General features: G+C 32.2%; 3 protein-coding genes across 6 annotated transcripts; 2 read left to right on the forward strand and 1 right to left on the reverse strand.

The window, feature by feature from the left end:
* The first annotated feature begins 4967 nt into the window (after positions 1-4967).
* LOC107990603 (phytosulfokines 2-like) lies at positions 4968-5982 on the forward strand. Its single transcript, XM_051084137.1, has 3 exons — positions 4968-5476; positions 5588-5664; positions 5749-5982. Exons 1-3 carry the CDS (start codon positions 5353-5355, stop codon positions 5866-5868), a joined length of 321 nt encoding a protein of 106 aa, XP_050940094.1. The 5' UTR covers positions 4968-5352; the 3' UTR covers positions 5869-5982.
* A 2002-nt stretch (positions 5983-7984) lies between these two features.
* Positions 7985-15538, reverse strand: LOC103486572 (polyadenylation and cleavage factor homolog 4). Of its 4 annotated transcripts, none has more exons than XR_007820431.1 (8): positions 14721-15538; positions 12901-13002; positions 12354-12611; positions 11850-11957; positions 11294-11746; positions 9160-11094; positions 8438-8611; positions 7985-8308 (listed from the first exon to the last, which is right to left on the reverse strand). XR_007820431.1 is itself a non-coding variant. In XM_008444577.3 (7 exons), the coding sequence occupies exons 1-7, from the start codon at positions 15102-15104 to the stop codon at positions 8597-8599; spliced, it is 3255 nt and encodes a 1084-aa protein (XP_008442799.2). In that variant the 5' UTR covers positions 15105-15538; the 3' UTR covers positions 7985-8596. The 4 variants fall into 4 exon arrangements, 2 of the variants coding, with proteins under 2 accessions (XP_008442799.2, XP_008442798.2); XR_537096.3 differs by having other exon boundaries at positions 11844-11957; positions 14721-15537; XM_008444577.3 differs by having other exon boundaries at positions 7985-8611.
* A 1468-nt stretch (positions 15539-17006) lies between these two features.
* On the forward strand, positions 17007-19320 carry LOC103495160 (ribosome production factor 2 homolog). Its single transcript, XM_051084138.1, has 6 exons — positions 17007-17257; positions 17389-17592; positions 18120-18365; positions 18446-18688; positions 18772-18837; positions 19033-19320. Exons 1-6 carry the CDS (start codon positions 17189-17191, stop codon positions 19171-19173), a joined length of 969 nt encoding a protein of 322 aa, XP_050940095.1. The 5' UTR covers positions 17007-17188; the 3' UTR covers positions 19174-19320.
* Positions 19321-19337: the final 17 nt, after the last annotated feature.

Below are 19337 nucleotides of genomic sequence, written 5' to 3' on the forward strand. Positions count from 1 at the left end.
TAAATTCAGATTTTATTATATTTAAAAAAAGAAAGATAAATATTATTATTTACTTAGTTTGTATTTATAAAATTACTATCTATAATAATTAGTTTTTTTAAAAAAAAATAAAACTTTTGTTTTATATAGTTATAAAAGAGATAAATCATTTATTCAAAGAGGATTAGGATTTTTCAAATAATTCAATTTTAACTTTTCTTTTTGGGTTGAACAATCAAATTTAAATGTTTAAAAATAATTATTAACTTAATCGATTGAATTTATGTTAAAGTATAAGTTTAGTTTAAAAGATGTTTGCGACCCCAACATGTTTTAGGTCGGAGTGTGTTATTATAGTCCATTCAAATTTTTAAATATTAATACACATTTTATTAGAACTAAGGTATGGGTCAAATTTTGAAAATGGAAAACAAAAACGAGTGAAAATAGACGGCCAATCCCATCAAAATTATATGGATGGTTGCTAAAACAATATCCTTCGAATCTCACTTTTTATTTTTCAAAGCTTTTTATTTTTCAGACTTTGGTATCTGATACCAAATTTCAATTCCCTTCAATTCCAAAAAATAAAAATATACTCTCGTTTAATATTACTTTAAATTTTTTTATAATGTTATAAAGAGTGTTTGATTTTAATTAAACTCATACCCTTTGGGAGAAAACTCTTCAAATCTGGTGGCCAAATAAAAATGGAATATAGAATTTTTTGCATCCTTTGTTTTTAAAACCTAAATTGAAATCTTATCCTATTGATTGGGAATGTAATAACTTATCCAACTTAAAAATTAACCAATTAGAAACATTACTATGCAAATAATTGACAAGTCTCCTACTAAAAATATTTTAAACGAAAATAATAAAGGGAAAAATAAATTATTATTGTTGTTATTATTATTTTGATTATTAAAAACGTTGCACTTTATAGTTTCAAAGTCTTAGGGTCAAGGCTTGTGAGTGACCCTACACTTTGAAACCAAAAATCAAAACATTTAATTAAGTACCAACAAAAAAGAAAAGAAAAAAAAGTAAAACTATTTGAAAATAATTAGTCTCTTGGTATTGATCAAAAAAGCAACCCTATCAAATATAAATTAATTGGAATAACACACAAACTATACTATATTATAAATTAGATTAGGAAATTGGTCGCTATAATTTAGATAAAATTAGAATTTTGTTCATAAATTTGGACTATCTCTTGGTAACCTATTCATATATACCTTTTTAAGTTCACAAAGTGTTTTAAATAGAATTTTATAAACTCTTGAAAAGTTGAAAAAGAAAAATCAAACTCCATATTTACTTTTTTTTTTTTTTTTATTATTATTATTATTATAGAATTTAAAAATCATTGAATTAATACCTGCAGTATATTGTTATTTTAATTGAAAAGTAATCAATTTAATTGCTAAATTAAAATAAATATTTTTATACGATAATTCGGAAGTTATAGATTTCGAACCTTTCATCTTTTAAGATAGAAGTTCATGTCAATTTCCAATTAACTTAGCTTACTTTGGCTATTAAATTAATTTAAAATGAGAGTTTTCTCACTATACAAAACTAGGTCGAATTTTGTATATAAAATTTTCATTAATATTTTCAGTGATATTATTAAGGATAATATTCAACCACCTTCCAAGATTGATGCATTAGATCAAATATTAGAATTTTCATATTTTACTGAAACAAAAACCTCTTTAGAAACTTTGAAAACTTTCTTGAAAATTGACATAACACAAAGCCACAATCAAAAAGTTTCTAGAGATATATATGGAGAAAAATCTTACAATAAATGAGAACCGAATTCGAGAATCAAAGAAAAATGTCAAAAAAAACAAAGTTTGAAACCTGTCTAAAAACATGACATAAAACAAAGTCACAATCAAAATGTTTCTAGAGCTACGCAAAGAAAAATTGTGTAACAAATGAGAATGGAATTTGGGAATAATTGAATACAATGGAAATATTAAAAAAAAAACAAAAACAAAAACAAAAAAAAAAAACTTTATTTGAATAATTGTACAAAGAAGATCAAAAGTGAAGAAAAAGAAAAGTGTGAAAGGATGCCCAATAAATAAATAAGTAAATAAATATATCAATAACATTGAGGAGTAGTCTTTTTATATTCATACTAATTATTAGTTAAATATTATTATTTTGCTAATCCTTGTGTTTTTAAAATTAGAGGATAGACTTTCTACGTCAACATTATTTTAAAATTACTCAACTTCTTTTTTAATTATTTGCTACCAAATATTGTTCTCTAATTTTTATTTTTTGAAAAAAATAACACCTACTCTATGGAGTAGTGAGAAAGTTATAAATTTGAGATAGGAAAGGAAAATAAAAATGGTAGTTTAACCTTAATAATATAAAGAATTGGAAATGAAAATATACATGGGAGCCAATTCCCAAGGCAAGAAAATGGCATGCATGCATGCATGGTTATGCCATCATCTTCTTCTTTCTAAAAGCTTTTGTCAGAAACTTCTAAATTAATTTAACAGTTTTCTAAACCAAACACACACACACACTATTGTCTGTGGTTTATACTTTTATAAATTTAAGTGCTAATAATAATTTGATCACCAAAGTAATTAACACACAGAAATCTTTTATTATTATTATTATAATAATAAATTACACAAAATTTGTAAGGGTAGTGTGGTAAGTGGTGTGATAGCTTTGTCAAGAGGAAAGAATCAAATTGGGCATTAAATAAAAAGTAGTATTATTGAGAAGGGTTTGTTGGTCACGTGCATTTCTCTCAATATTTGGGAAAATTAAAATAATAATTAAAAAGAAGTTTTTATGATTTTGGCTGTTCCGGACAGCTGTCGTCCATGTCAGTCCTAACCTTTGACTTCTTCAACTTTACTTTTCTTTCTTTTTCTTTTCTTTTCTTTTTTTCTTTTTTTCTTTTTTTTTATTTAACATCCCACCATTTTTTTTCCTCTTCTTCTTTATAATATCATTCTTTGGCACTACAAAATTATTAGCACTAATTTGGAAGAGTTAATGTGAGTATTAGAATTATTATAATTAACACCAACTACATCATTTTTTTTTTTTTTAATTTTCAAACCATTTTTAGCACTAATGTGTTTTTGTTAATCTTAAAAGTCGTTTAATTTATCATAGATTATGAGAATTTTATGTTAAGATTTTAATTTTAAGCAATCAAAAAATGATTATAAGAATTTGTTTCATGAAATGATATTTTTATTAGTTATGTATTGTTTTAGTGTTCTTTGTATATATAATGAAAACACATTTAGAATATTATTATTGGAATAGTTAGATATGTAATCCCAACGATAAAAAAGAAAAAAAACTTTTTGGTTTCTCTTTTGGTTTGTAGTTCACATGTAATAATAAAAAATAACTTTAATAAAGGAAGCAACTTTATGGTTTCCTTTGGTTTTGAAGTTCACATGAAACCCTAAAAAAATGCATAAAAGTAGCAATCTTTTTTTTCTATTCTACTTTGACAATAAACCAAATTTGTGTGTATGTTTTTCTTTTTCTATGTCATGTCAAGTTTTGTTTTTATACTTTTATTATATTGATTATCGATAAAAATCTAATGTGAGTATATTTAGTTTGTTACGTTATTAAAAGTGATAGACATTTTAAAGTAAGAGAAACTAAGATTAAAGCATAACGTAATTTTCATCATGAGTTTAATTTAATTGGTACCTGCATGTACCTAATAATCAAGAAGTCATCGATTCAAATCCCCACCTTCAATTTTTTTTAAAAAAAATCCTAACGTAAGAATTGGAAAACGAGAATTATCTTGAAATTTCTATATAAAGTAGAATAAATTAGATATAGCATAAAAGCCGATAACTTTGCCGAATCAAATCCTAAACTTAAAAGGAGTAGGAAAATTAATTAATATCCTTTACCAATATAAGTTTCTTTTCTTTTCAAGATTTGTGGTTTGTTAGTTATGCTTTCTTGCTAAATCATAATATTCTTTGAATGGATGCTAATTATTTTTTAAGTTAGGGTGGCAGTAGCTTTATATTACTTCTCCAAAAGCTAAAGAAGATTAAAATATCAAACATTACATGATGCAATGTAGAGAGCATATACATACAATAATTAAATTAGGTTGGAAAAGATTTAATGTTTCTCTAATCAAATCAAACATTACATAAAAAAAAAAAGTTAAACTACAAGTTTAATTAAATAAACCTTTTTTTTTGTTATAATTCTTTAACCTTATTCTCTTTTTTTCATTCTACGGCTATGGAACTAGAAATTCAATCATCAATCTAACGGTCATAATCAAGATCTTATCCACCGTGTTACGATTATATGAATTTATAAGAAGATAAAAGTTTAAAATAGAATTTGAAGACCATTTCATTGAAATTTAATCAAGATTTCGATTTTTCATACTTCCATAAATTTGATATCTACACAAAATATGAATAAACTATTTCATTGTATCACAAAAAAGTTCATAAAATATTTAAAAAAAAATAAAAATAAAATATAAAATTTTTTAAAATGACAAAGCTATCGAAAATATCCACAAATAGTAGATATTGATATCAACATCTATAAATGACATTTTAGTATATTTATAAAATATCTTGTTATATTTTAAAATACCCCTAAATATAATATAAATAATAAAATAATTTTAATAAAAATAACATTTTTAAATATAATAAGATCTATCAAATTTTCTATAACTCATTTAAGTATTTTTTTTTCGTATGTGAAAATAGTTTAGTTTCTCTTTCACGAAAATTTAAAAACTACAAAACGTTTTCTTATTAAATAAGTCTTTAAATATTCTAAATTTGTAACATTTTCTACGGATACCAATCTAAATCATAATTTTATGGATATTTTGATCAACGTTTAAACTAAGAAGACATTAATAAAGCTCTCTAGTTTATATTTAAGCAAAGAAAGTAATACAATTAGAGAAAGAAAAAGGAAAGGAATTAAAGTGAGGTATGGCCCAGGAAGAGAGGGTATTGGTATTTGTAACATTGTTGCCATTTTTTAAGCCCATAACTGCCTTTGTTTTGGTGTCTCCATGTGACTTGAAAAAGGCAACAAACACACAATCTCTCTATTTTATTCTCTTCTCTTTAATCTTTCCCTTTTCTTTTCTTTTCTTTTTTTTTTTCATTTTCTCCATTCCCATTAGACCTATTCCCCTGTTTTTCTTCTTCTTCTTCTTCTTCTTCTTCTTCTTCTTCTTCTTCTTCTTCTTCTTCTTCTAATAATCACTTCTCTCATTTTCACCTCAAAAAAAAGAAAAAAAGAAAAAAAAAAAAGAAAAAAAGAAAAAAAGAAGACAAAGAAACAGCATTAAGAGAAATGAAAAACCGCAATTCCCATGGCTTCTTCTTCTTCTTCTTCTTCTTCTTCATCTCTTTTCTCTTCATTCTTCTTCTCTTTTCTTCACATTCTGCCTCTGCTCGCTTCCCTCCATCCAAACATGGTAAAACCCATTTCTAAAAATCCTTCCTTTTTCATTTTTCTTCTAAAAAAAACTTCCATTTTCTCACTATTTCTTTCTGTTTCCCTTTTGATTTTCCTGGAAAATCTGCAGGTATAGAAGAAACCCACAAGAAGATCAGCTATGGATCAATGGTTCAATCAGGAGATTCATGGCCAGATTTCCCTCATGTAAATCAAATACCCTTTACTTATTTATTTTTATTTTCTAGTTCTCTTCTTTGGATTTTAATTTTAATTCTCTTTTTTTGGTAGGTAAAGAGAGAGAAAGATGAAGAAGAAGAAGAAGAAGAAGAAGAAGAAGAAGGGGAGAAGAGGAAGATGATGTTAGAAGCTCACTTAGATTATGTTTACACACAACATGAGAATCCTTGAATCAAATATTTAATTTTCAAAATATATGTTTTTATGTATATATCCAAATACTTAAAAACTAAAAGAATTGCTGCTGTTTTCATCGTATATTGATATATAGTTTTATATTGTTTACATCCTTATTATTATTATTACTACTACTACTACTACTACACACTCTTACTATTACTATTATTATATTCATTTCTTCTTCCCTTTTCTGGTCTCTTCTCAAGTCTATGATATTATATTTTAGTTTTTATTATTGTTATTATTACAAGGAAAAAAAAGAAAGGCTTTAAGTGGATGTTAGGACCCCTTTTCAAAAATAATAATAATAACAAAGTGATGGTTTGATGGTATTTTTCAATTACTCAATTAAAAAACAACCATCTATTTTAAATTAAACTATGTTAGAATTTTAATGAAAAGAATTTTTTTTTCTTAAGATAAGCATTACATTTTAAAGATAATGAGAAATTCGAACCGAACTCAACTAATCTAAGTCAATAGAGCTACAAGGAATGAGGAAAAAAAGCGGAAGTTTTTCTTTTTGGGATAAGAGAATGGAGAGAGATGATGATGATGATGGTGTTGGAACATAAGAATAGTAAGATTATGACATTAACAACAAACAGAAAACAATATTGAAAAAAGTAAGATTGAGACATTAAGAAAGAAGTTTTACTAAGCATAGACTTGACAATTCAGTTTTAACACGTAACCTTTCAACAAACACTAAAACCATGTGAGTTTGATTTACCCAATAATCAATAATAACTTTCAACCACAGTTTTTAGATTACCATTTAGAGAAAAAAAAGAACTACTTTTTGGAATTCCAATTCTTAAAATGGATTTAGAAGAAGTGGTTTTAAAGAAAAGCTCTTAATTAGACTCTCTAAAATTAAGAAAATCCTTTCTTTTTTTAGTACTTGACGGTTGTTGATAAGAATTAGAAAACTCCATTTTTCTTTACTATTTTACTTTCAATGGAAATAAAAAGTTTAGTTATTTATATATATATATATATATATATATATATATATATATATATCAAAAATGTTCCATTTTAATCCATATTAGCTAACCTTTAGTAACTTTCTTCTATAGACTTTGATTATATATATCCATTTGAGGTCTATCACTTACCTAAAAATTATTGTCATTATTATTATTTCAAACAATTTTTAACCTAATTAACTTTGAATTACTAAATTTGAAATTTAAAAGATTTTAAAAGAGAGACTAAATTTAAGATTAATATTGAAACCACAATTGAGAGTAAATCAAACCTGACCGAGATGATATTAAAACCCTAATCTAATTTTTGCTCTTTTTTTAAAATTAAAATTAAGCTTGATAGGTAAATAATGGGCAGAAATAACAAAACAAAATAATTTTAAAGCTAAATTATGCTTATTTAAAAAAAAATTGACAAAAATAATAAAACAGACTAGATATTTATAAATGAATTTTTGTTTTATGAAAGGTAAATAATTTGGTTTTTAATTTATTTATCCCCTCATTTTAATTCTCAACATCAACCCTTAACAACAAAAAACAAAACCCTAAACAAAATCTACCTTATGTAAAGTTGCATACAAATTTTTTTCCTTCTAAAATTCAATAATTCTTAGGCTAAAACAGTATCATTCATGAGAACCAAGGCAAAAGCAGATTAAAATTTACCATTGCTTTCTTCAAATTATTTAAAAGAAAAGAAACCTTTAAAATTCCATGAGTTTCCTGACGACCTTTGAACAGTTCGAATGTAAAAATTGAACCTAATTAAAAACTTGAAAGTATAATTACAACAATCATGATACTCACGGGATTGACAATCCTGCATGTATTTTGCTTGAATCATCATTTTGGGTTTTCTTAGTTGGTATACAATTCTAAGACCAAAGGGTATGAATCCAAGGAATTTTTACGTTTGAATCATCATTTGGCTTTTCTTCTTCTTTTTTGTTTTTTTAACGCTCTAATGTCCATCCAGACAGAGCAGTTCTCATAATTACACAACGCATAACATTGAAGACAATTATTGCAATAAAATCTGTCATAACTATAACAATATCTGCCATGCCAAGCTTGTCTAATCAACCAAACAAGGTGGGACTGAGGCCAAATGATAGAAGCAAAAAGAAGCAAAATCCAACATCATCATTATAGTCATATCCAGACCAGACCCGCAAGATAAGTGAACAACCCTTCTCAAAAAGCTAAGAGAATCTTAAACAACTCTCCCTTGCTGTCTAACATGATATGTATCCATAGCTAAATTGAAGGCAAAAAATACAAGGAGAAAAGATGATGGTGAACATAACCACGCTAGTATGATCGATTTTTGATAATACAAAGGCTTGCGGATATAGAGATGCCAAGCGGCCAGGACTTGGACTGCACTGCCTCATTTATATCATCAACAGATATATTTGGTGTTAAGTGAAAATTTGCTGAGAAAACAAGATGGTAAAGATCTGAATGAAAATGATCATTGCATTGATGTATTCTCAACTATATATCTTTAGAAGAAAAAAAGAAACAAAAAGAAAACAAAAAGGAATCTGGAAGCTAGAAAATACCAGTATAGAGCTACCACTCCCTATTATCTCCTTTGGTAATCAACCGAACTACCATGAGTGACGCACTCATATCCATACTCCCTTTTTCATCCCCCCGCCAATTGCACGAGTAGAATGTCTGCCAGTGTAGTTCCGACATGACGCTTTGTAGGGGAAGCATCATACATCCATTTCCTGTAGAAGATTGGACATAGTGCAAACAAGCTTATATTAACAACATTTAAATGTTAAAACGAGAAAATGCATGCAGCTACAAGTACAAATTCAATACAAGGCAGGGAGACAGATCTGGGCATTTACTTTCAGCACGCAGGGGCAGCCATGAAAATATATATTAACGCAAGTAGGCACTTATCATGCATTTAAGGATTATGCTTTGTAGTTCCTAAACGTCAGTAAAAGGGGCTCACAGTGGAGTAAAAGAAGAAAACGATTACCGATTCTGGTGTTTCATGATTGATTCTATTAATGACACATAAAACCAAGAAAATGGGGAACCAAACACTTGATTCTATCATCAACCCAATTAATAGAAGCATTATCTTTTTCTTGGCTTTACCAGCCCAATGCCGTAGCATTCGGACTATCATTGGCCTGACCTCAAATAATAAACGTACCATTTACAAATAATAATAAATAAATAGATAATATTCAGGGAGAACAATGGATGATAACGAAGCCAAATCAAATCCTACAAAAGCATGAAGAACCAGAAACATTACCATCTTAATATCAGTTGCCAGTCCCACGTCATATACTGAACTTTCCGTTAAACAAGTTGTGTGTACAATAGGTCCTTTAGCAACTTGTTCATTTGTACCTCCAACCTCGCTACCCACTGATGGGATGGTGATATACGTTGCTCCTTTGTACATCCAATTACCCAACTCTTGACTATAAAAATCTTCAAAAAGTTCACCACATATAACACATGCAAATTGATCTTCATCAGCAGGAACCATTGGCTCATTATCTTCTTCCATCAAATCAGATTCATCCAGAGAAGTTTCAGCATCAAGTAGAAATCTAGCATTTCCAGAAATCCAATCATCTGAACATGGATACCATCTTCTTGGTGCTGTACTTGAATTGTTTGCCTCAGTTCTTAATGTGTGCCACCGTGAGTGAGTATCCAACTGTTCTTCACATTTCAGTCTAAGACCACAGATCTTACATTGATATGGAATATCGTCAAAGAGTCCACTGATCACAGATGGATGAAATTTGCGAATAACATGTGAACTAAACTCAAAGCCTATGAGGTTGTTTATCTCAGTTGTGGCCGACGGAGGTGGACTAGTAGAGCTCTTAGCAGCAGCTTTTAAAGGTGATTCGAGTTTCGTAGATGAGTGACAGGAAGAGGAAACAGCAATGGAAGGAACTGGTACAGAACTAGTCACAGCATCACCTGACTTCAAATTTTCAGGCTGTGAAGGCATTTGGGATGTCACGCTATTTGTTGATTCTCCTTTTGAAGCAGATATAAGCCCCTTTGCAACCAATGAGCTCAAAAGGTTAGAAATTGGACTAGAAGCATCATTTACCACATGTGAAGTTTCAGTAGATGCACTATCCATAGGAGATGAAGGTGGAAGTGGATCAGACGGCAATGATGGTTCTTCTACCTTTGTCCGAGACAACTTAACCATAGTTGATGGGCTTTCAACTGATGGAGGACCTACTGAAGATTCTCCCTGAATCTTTGGCTCCGAGAATGTATGGGCAGGAGAAGACCGGTTTGGTAGAGGGGGTTTAATGCTTGAACGGGGTTTCATATTTCCCACATCTTGGAAGCTGAGATTCTGCTGCATGTTACTGGTTATTGAATGGTTGGAAAAAAGTCCACTCTTCATTACAGCAGCCAACAAACTACTTGTGCTTGGGTTTCCCAAAATTTCTGCAGGTAATCGATCTGGAACTGTCCCAGCTGATGATGATGGTCCAAAATCAGTGCCTGGAATTGATACTGCAAGCTGACTAGAAAGTTCTGACTGCGTGACATCAGGTTTTAGTGACTCAGATAAAGAGAACTGGTGCCTTGGTTGAGACCCGGGTATGGATGAAGCTAAAGCTCGTAGGTCATGAGTCTGTGGCTTTTGATGATTATCTGGTCGAACGCTGGGATGCAGGCCAAGGGCAGCATCCTGCATATGCCTTTTACGTGGATCAAGATTAGAAAATGAAGTTGTTTTCTGGTCATGTATTTGATGAGGAACATGATCCACTAACAATTGTGAAGGTGAGCGTTGGTGCAAGGGTGGCTGTCCAGATGGGAATGCAACACTTCGTGATGGAAATCTTTGATGGCCTACATTCCCAAGGGGCCCTGAACCTCCTTTATTCAGAAACCCATGTCCTGAAGCCCCAATATTAGATGGTGTGATCTGTGGTCGACCTCCCATTTGATCCACAGAAGAGTTTGTACCTGACAGTGCAGTGAGAGTAGCACCATAACCTCCTGACTGACCTGAATTCTTTCTAGGAACCCCAGCTCTCAGCCCATCCAGAGATATTGACTCCTGCAGTTGCCACGTTGATGACCTTTGCTGTCCAGAATCCCCCAGTTCTCTCTGCTCAGATGACTGAGAATCACTGGAAGCTTCTCTATCAACACTTGCCCCAGTATCCCGTACGCTTAAATGCTTATTGTCAATACCCTGCACATTGAAACCAACTCAATAATCACTATGACATACTCAATGGTCCATAATGGTGCCAGTCCTAAGAGATGCACCACAGGAGTGAACTATGTAGAAAACATTTGTTTTGCTTTCTGCCGACGTAACTAGTGATTTGGTATTACAAGATATTGTTGACCAGGAAAAAATGGTCCCATTCAATTATACTCAAGCTTACCGAATTATCCGAATCCTCAGGAGTCCATTGGTCTTTTCCAGTGCTACTGTTGATAGCAGGTGCACCATGACCTGTCAACATAGAGTTCATGTCACCCCACATAAACTCCTCTTCCTCAGAGTTCTTCCAGTTAGTAGACAATACTCTGTTGTTGCTGCTGCTCGAAAAATTTTGCACAGGCAGTAAACGTGCACCAGTGTTTGTAGACTTGGGTGCAGAGTAATTTTCATATCCAAGCTTGATATTGAACCCATTTCTTTGCCCAGATAGTTTCTCAGACAAATTGCTTCCAGCTGAAGGCCAAGGTTTGTCTCGCCCTTCATCAACGACTCTTCTTCCGACACTTGATGTCCTTGAAAGATCAGAACCATATTCGTAGTCTGAGTATCCAGCTGTGACGTTCTTCTCTTGTGCCATATCATTTGGTGCATCTCTAAGGGGACGCTGAATGTCCTGCAAAATTTATACCACGATGTTTATAGCAAGGGAATGAAAAACTAATTATTAATTCGTTTTTTTGAAAAATAGATTAAATAAAAAAATTACTTACAAGCACCTTAATAGGAGCATCCGCCCATGGACGTCCAGTACTAATTTTAGCTTGAGCAACATCCTGACTTACATTTGTTGAACCGCCAGTAGCATCAGTAGGCATTCCTTTCACCTTCATCATGTTTAAAAGATTAATCTTTTTTTAGTAACAAACAAACAATTCATTATCAAAAGATTAATCAAATCAGAACAAGAAAAAAGAGTAACAAATCCACTTCGCAAGTTAAGTTTCTTAGGTTAAAAAAAAGTACAGGCAAGTTCCTACAGATTTTTCAGAAATCAATTTCTACATCCAAGCAAAGCTGAATTGGTTGCCAATGTATGTGAATGGGAATAATATACACAATACTTTGGATGAAAACAGCATAACATCACCAAGTATCAGTAGTCCACTTAACATAGAAGACAGATTCTCAGTTTATAAGGGCAGATAATCACATTTAATAAACCAGGATAAGTTGAAAATTGTCCTGATTAAAACGGAATGCAATATCAGAACTTCACTAACCCTGCCTGACTGCTGAAGCCGTTGTCGCTCTATATACTTTGGATTTACGTGGATACTGTGGGGAGTTGGACGTTGTGCCTGCAAATCTGGCTTCGAGTTTATGGCCACAGAAGAAGAACTACCAGTAGGCACGAATCCAAGTTCTTTCTCAATAATCTGCAGAGTTTGAAGAGGAAACACTCCTTTCCAGGTGCCAAAAAGATGTCTCATACTTGGATGTACAGAAGGGTCAACCTGCCTATAAGCTTTGCAGAATACCTAAAAAATGATAGAAATAAATATTTATAAATTAGGGATAAGCAGAAGATAATGAACAGCAAAGAATACTATCATAAAATTATTATCCTTGAAAGAACCCAGGTTACTGGTCAAGTAATGCAGAAAAATGACATTCACGTTGACATCTTCCTATCAGTTGTAGAAAATGAACAATGACTGAAAGAGCATCAAGAAAGCTTATACTTATGGTGGACAAAGACATAAAATTTGCTTTGTTCTGCGTGCGCAGTGGGTGAGGGATGCTCTTGGTAGGGAACAAAAGTCTAACCTCCGGCAGTCTTGCTGCAAAGTATTTTATGTAATCTCTTCCAATATTCTTTACAATACTGTCCAGTAGATAAAGTGACGGTAGCTTCTGCTCGCTAGGAACCTGGAACATATGTAAGAATAAAGATATATAAGAACAAAGAAATCAACATAGCATCAAGACAGATGAACAATTAACAATTGTAGTGCCAATCCCATATAAAGGTATTAAATACTCATAAGCAAGCATATTGTACATGCGTATACAATACAAATACCAGTTTTAGAGAGAAAGTACAATACTTGGACAAGATCAGAGTAAAATAAGAATGCGTAGAAATTTACAATATAGGATGTGCATTCACATAAATGGTGAACACGATCAGAATATTGGTTGAGATCTTCAAATGAGAGGAAAGGTAAAACCTTAAGAGCCAAGAGGAAAATAAAAAAATTCAATACATCTGTCAAACATAAGTGGAAATGAATACAAGATTACTGTTGCATTCAATGGCTAATCATGCTTTGAGACGGCAAATAACACTGCGGTTTCTTGAAATATTAAAACCATCTCCTTCAACTATACAAACAAGTTAACTGCGTGCACAGTGCTTTCACAGACCTCAAAACGCACATAAAAAGGGAATCAAACCTCTTGAAGATTGTCATTCTAACTATACCAGAGAAATTATTGAACAGCAGCTCTAGTGCTCAATCATTACTCCAGAATCAAATCTAATTGTTAAAGAAAATCAGTGTCTGACAGTATCTATTTTCGCTCACTTAACATTTTAATATGGGGTGCACAGCACATCAAAACTGACTGATCCTTCTCTAGTAGCATATTATATTTCAAGCTTCACTAGATCAGGAGAAGGGAACACTAGAAGGCACCCATATAAAGAACAGGATTAGCATGAAAGGAAGACCTAAGGTATCAAACCTTCAATTACAATACAACTCAAATTTACAATTCCAAGCGTCTGGGAAATTTTTGTGCAACATTCTTTCTGATTGAATAGAAAGTTTCTTTTAACATACAGACTTTCACCAAATCCACGAGAACTTTATCTAATATCCTAGCTCAAAGCTGCTAAAGTTTTCCCAGATCAATAATCTCTTATAGAGACGAAAGATCGTTAGCCTCCTGTCAAAATGCAATCATTTGTCAACTCAGCTTGGTGCCTACTATTTCATTGGTAGTTTTTATTGGGTGCAAATTTTTGCATCGTCGTTGAATGATGGATTTAGCAATAACGTACTTAAGAGCCAACCAACAAATATAACCATCGATTTCAGTACACAGGAGAGTCAATCAATTATAGAAGAGAAAATCGCAGAGTCGTTTAACTTGTACAATAAATTAAATGTTCAGTTAGCTCAATAAGTAATCAACCTTATTATAGCAAAGTCACCAATTATTAACGCAAAGTTTCATTAGATATCTCAGCCTCGTGAATGATAGCCACACCAAAACCAGCATTGTTACAACCTCCTTTGAAAACAAAGCATTTACTATGAAGAAAACATGTAGTTTTGAGTAATAAGAGATTATGGCGCGTTGAAAAAGCATATTATAGGGGCTATTTATATATTCCACAACCAAGATATTGCGCTCTCTACAAAAGACAAAAAAAAAAATCGCTGTGAAAACGCAAAGATTTCATTAATCCAAATGCACTTACAATTCTACTTCTGCACTTCAACAACAAATCAATTTCTGTATTCCTCTTTTCCTTCTACACTAATTCCCCATACAATCATATTCACACAAAAAGAAGAAGAAAAGAAAATCAATAAACAGAATGCAAAACACTGCTACACAGTTTAAACTGGGTTCACCTCGAGAATGTTGGCGTAAATGGTGGTAGAGATCGCCTTGGCAGCCTGAAGATTTTCACCCGCGATTATGGTCAAATTGGTGATGATTGGTTTGGAATTGAAAGTCAGCTCAGCAAGGGCGGTCCTGTACTGACTCACAAGCTCCTGATGCTGCGGTGGCTGAGGCTGATACCCCCCTCGACCAGAATCACTACTTCCCGAATCCCTATCACTTGCTCGAAATCTGGGTTGTTGCACAATATTATTCCCGGACACAACTGGTCTCTGCGGAAACGGCCGGCCATTAATATTGGCACCGCGGTCAGCCTCATCGGCGAGTCGGGGCTTCTTCAAACCCGGTTCCCTAGTTCGATCGAAAGGTCTCCGCGAGCTCTCCATTTCCATTAGCAAACCAAAACCCTAATCCTTCCTAAAACTAATCAAAATTCTAATTTCTGTATAATTACATCATCGATACAAACGGAAAGAAATTGACAAAATAAGAAAACAAAAGATCTCAATAACTTTCCTTGATTTCTTCCTACCAGCAACTAGTTCGCGCAAAAGCAACATGTAGATTACAAGGAAAAGAAAAAAGAAAAAAAAAAAAAAAAAAAAAAAAAAAAGGAAACCCGAGTAAGCACTAAGAATTGTACAATAACAAAACCCTAATCCTATAAAATTACAGAGAATGAAGAAGATTTACAATAAAGGGAGGTATAAAATTGAAAGGAAAAACGGAGGAAACCGGGAAGAAGGGAAGCTTTGGTTTGAGATTTAGAGTGGCTTGTTATATAGAGAGACTGCAAGAACGCTTAGCCCCCAGTTTGAGCTGTCCGTTCCTTTTTTTATTATTATTATTATTTTCTTAATTATTAACCAGAAGACAGAAAAAAAAATAAAGAAAAAGAAAAAACCTTTTAGATTTAGTAAAATTCCTCTTTTATCGAGTTCTTATCTGCTGCGGTGATGACTATGGAGAGCGATGAAGCACTTTAATGAAGAAATTGAGAGGTGGCGGCGTGGCGGGCGATAAGCAAAGGTTTTTATGGTCTTTATTCATTATTGGATTGGGCCATTTATTTTCTAACAAAATATATATAGAAATCGACTTTTGCTTTTTATTTCATTTTCCCTCCAAATAATTGGATTTTTTTTTTCATTTATATTATAAGAAAAATAATCAAAATACACCAAAAATTCAGATTTTATCAATTTTATCGATGTCAATTAGTAACATAACATTGATATAAATCTTTTGATTTTAAATTTTCAATAAGTTTTGCTATGATATTTTTAATGGACTTAAAAAGTGTAATTTACATGAATAGGAATTTAACCTTGAACTAAAAACATGCTAATATAATTGAATCAAAATTAATGTTTGCTGTACGATGGTTTGTTTATTTTAAATTTATAAAATAGGGTAATGTGAGCAGACGAGGTAAAGAGAAGATAATATAATAAGCTAACGTTATTTTTAACATAATAACAATAATAAATATGTTCTGCACAACAACAATTGTTTTAACAATAATACTACCAAGTTACGATTTGAAACAAAATGTTGGGCTTGAAGATTAAGGATCCAAATGCAACCGAATATCAGTATTGTAGGAGAATTCAATTTCTAACTATAAGATTGATCATATAAATATTGTGTTATATGAGTTATTATCACATTAATAACACTTGTTACTTTATGTGTTTTATTGTATTAAATGATTGTGACGTTGATATCTACCGAATAATTTAAAATATTGACAAGGTGAAATTTTAGAATTAAATTTAATTGAGGTAAAAGATAATAAAACTCATAATTAGTATATAAATATCAATTCTAAATACAGAATAGTATATAATTAAAGATTGAAATTAAAATATAAATATTGAAACCCTAAATTCAAACAAATTCCAAAATTAAAATCTAAATGATCATGTAACAAAATTAATCGATAAAACTGAAAAATAAATCGTAGCCATATCTAAACTATCGCGTATATAATGCATCATATGTAAATGATCCCATTATATCCATATATAAACGATCGCGTATAAATCGTAGTCATATGTAAATGATAGCATCGTAGTATAAATTACAGCCATATTTAAACGATTTTTGTAACCATATCTAAACCACCGCGTATATATTATAAACGATGCGACGTAGTTGATAGAACATTTTTAATATTTTACACAAGTGGACAAACCCCAATTTTTAAAGTATCTGACAAAATAAAAGGTAGACAAAAGGATGTGGGGGACAAAAATGTATTTTTGATAAATAATTTAAATAGGCGGATTACGTGGCTTTACGAGTCTTGGCAAACCCCCACTTGACCCCAAAACCCTAAAGTTGAAGACGCCCATCCTTCAAAGCCCTCCAAAATCGGCGTCGGCTCTCAGTCGCCGGAACTGTATCGATTTTCCTCTGCTACTTCAGCAGCGAAACGCTAAATCTTATCTCCTTCATCCCCTCGTCGTGGACCATGTTGCAGATAAGAACTCCCAAGAATCGGAAAGTTAAGCGGGAGCTCGAGAAACGTGCCCCCAAACTTGTAATATCTTCCAGTCCCCAGTAAATAGTTTCTGTTTGTTGATTAAACGCATGTGATGGAAATGTATATGGGTTTTGGATTATTATTTTTTTCTGCGTTGATGGATTTGGTTATCGATTTGGATATTGTAGGTTGAGACGGGGAAGAAGACGCTAATACTTCATGGAACTAAAACGAGTGGCGTGCTGAATGAAGTACTGACGGAACTTTATCACCTGAAGAAAGAAAGTGCCGTGAAGTATTCTCGTAAGAATGATGGAATTAAACCATTTGAAAGTGGCGGTGACGCGTCTTTAGAATTTTTCTCTCTCAAAACTGACTGTAGTATTCTCCTGGTGAGTAAAGTTATGAATGCTTAATAATCTAAGTGTACTAGGTTGTTTATTTCGCTTAATTTATTGGAGCACTGCAGTGAGTACCTCTTTAAAGTTCGTATTTGATATTTCAACTTAGTTTTCCCATCGAAGGCAATTTGTTTACCTTGCAATCACAACGAATCATTTGATATAAAACTAATTAGAGCCATGCAATGCTTCGCTCAAGGTTTGATTCAGTTGGATGAGTGCTTTTAGTTTTCTTTAAATGGATTATGGAAGAACTTAGCAGTCCTCAAACGGATGAACGCATTGTAGAAAAACATAGTCATGATTTGCATTATTTTGGGTAAGTTTAGCCGCTAAGAGTTTCGAGAACTCCAGTTCAGGAAGTACACTGCTTTGTTTATATGCAAACACCGCAAATATCGGCTCTGTTGGGTTCTAGCTTTGTTTATCTTTTCCTTTGTTATTATGAAATAGTAAACAGCTTCTTGCTTCTATGTCTCCAGTTATTTATTGATGTACTTATTGCACCACTTTTGCAGTATGGTTCTCACTCTAAGAAACGACCCAATAACCTTGTCATAGCAAGAACCTACAATCAGCATATCTATGACATGGTTGAGGTTGGGATTGAGAATTTCAAGTCAATGCATTCTTTCGCATACGATAAGAAACTAGCTCCACGGGTGGGGTCAAAGCCTTTCATTACTTTCATTGGGGAAGGATTTGAGAATGTGGAAGAGCTAAAGCATTTAAAGGAAGTCTTGCTTGATTTATTTCGAGGAGAGGTAAAAACCCTGCAGCTTTAGGTGACTTGAGTGTTACCGTTCAAGATATAGATATAAAAGATATCTATGGTCTCTTGCAGGTTGTAGAGAATTTAAATCTTTCAGGATTGGACCGTGTATATGTATGTACAGCCATCTCACCAAATAAAGTATTTCTCACTCATTGTGCATTGCGATTGAAGAAATCGGGTTCAGTAGTTCCAAGAATGGAACTAGTTGAAGTTGGTCCTTCAATGGATATGGTGATTCGCCGCCACCGACTTCCTACTGATGGCCTAAGGAAAGAAGCCATGAAAACAGCCAAGGATAAGGCTAAGAAGAAGGTTTGATGACTATCTTTTTAATGAATACACCTCATTTTTTCCATTAAGCTGTTTGGTCTAATTTTGATGTTTACTTCTCCCAGGAGAAAAATGTTAGCAAAGATATTATTCAGGGCAAGGTTGGAAGGATATATATTCCTGATCAAAAGGTGTGCACATCTCTCCTTCTCTGTTTGTATATCTGTTTTCTTGTTAGAGAATCGTGACTGTCAAAGATACCGCAGGGATTGGAAGTGGTTCATGTTATTGAACTTTTCCCTTGCCATGTTTATCACCAAAGTAGCATTTTCATCACAATTTGTAGGTTATTCAAATAATTTGCTTTGCTCAAATTTGACTCGTAGGTTGGAGACATGGCTATAGTCGACAAATCAAAGGGAGTGAAGAGAGAACGGCGTGAAGCAAAAATGAAAAATAGAGATGATGGGCCAGCCTCTAAAAAACCAAAGGAAGATTCTGAAAAACCGGAGGAAAATTTGGAATAGTTCAATTAGTGTAACACTGTTTGATTCAATCCTCCTCTCGTTAACTTGTGTTATGAGTGAAATGCATGGTATTAGCATGACAATTATGTGGAGCGAGCAGACAAATTATTTACTTGGTTATATACAATTTTGTTTTTTGGCCCTCAATCTGATTCTTTGCATGT

The sequence above is a fragment of the Cucumis melo genome, chromosome 4 (genome assembly GCF_025177605.1).
Source record: "Cucumis melo cultivar AY chromosome 4, USDA_Cmelo_AY_1.0, whole genome shotgun sequence".
Classification (NCBI taxonomy): Eukaryota; Viridiplantae; Streptophyta; class Magnoliopsida; order Cucurbitales; family Cucurbitaceae; genus Cucumis; species Cucumis melo.

Bases quoted from the DNA above. Each gene is read 5' to 3' on its own strand.
- LOC103495160 (XM_051084138.1), top strand. From the start codon at position 17,189: ATGTTGCAGATAAGAACTCCCAAGAATCGGAAAGTTAAGCGGGAGCTC. The intron at 18,366-18,445 runs GTAAAAACCCTG...GGTCTCTTGCAG, and splicing joins TTGATTTATTTCGAGGAGAG to GTTGTAGAGAATTTAAATCT. The intron at 18,689-18,771 runs GTTTGATGACTA...TACTTCTCCCAG, and splicing joins AGGATAAGGCTAAGAAGAAG to GAGAAAAATGTTAGCAAAGA.
- LOC107990603 (XM_051084137.1), top strand. From the start codon at position 5,353: ATGAAAAACCGCAATTCCCATGGCTTCTTCTTCTTCTTCTTCTTCTTC. The intron at 5,477-5,587 runs GTAAAACCCATT...GAAAATCTGCAG, and splicing joins CTTCCCTCCATCCAAACATG to GTATAGAAGAAACCCACAAG. The intron at 5,665-5,748 runs GTAAATCAAATA...TTTTTTTGGTAG, and splicing joins CATGGCCAGATTTCCCTCAT to GTAAAGAGAGAGAAAGATGA.
- LOC103486572 (XM_008444576.3), bottom strand. From the start codon at position 15,104: ATGGAAATGGAGAGCTCGCGGAGACCTTTCGATCGAACTAGGGAACCG. The intron at 12,612-12,900 runs GTTAGACTTTTG...ATCATTTTTTAG, and splicing joins TTGCAGCAAGACTGCCGGAG to GTATTCTGCAAAGCTTATAG. The intron at 11,958-12,353 runs GTTAGTGAAGTT...AACATGATGAAG, and splicing joins GGCTTCAGCAGTCAGGCAGG to GTGAAAGGAATGCCTACTGA.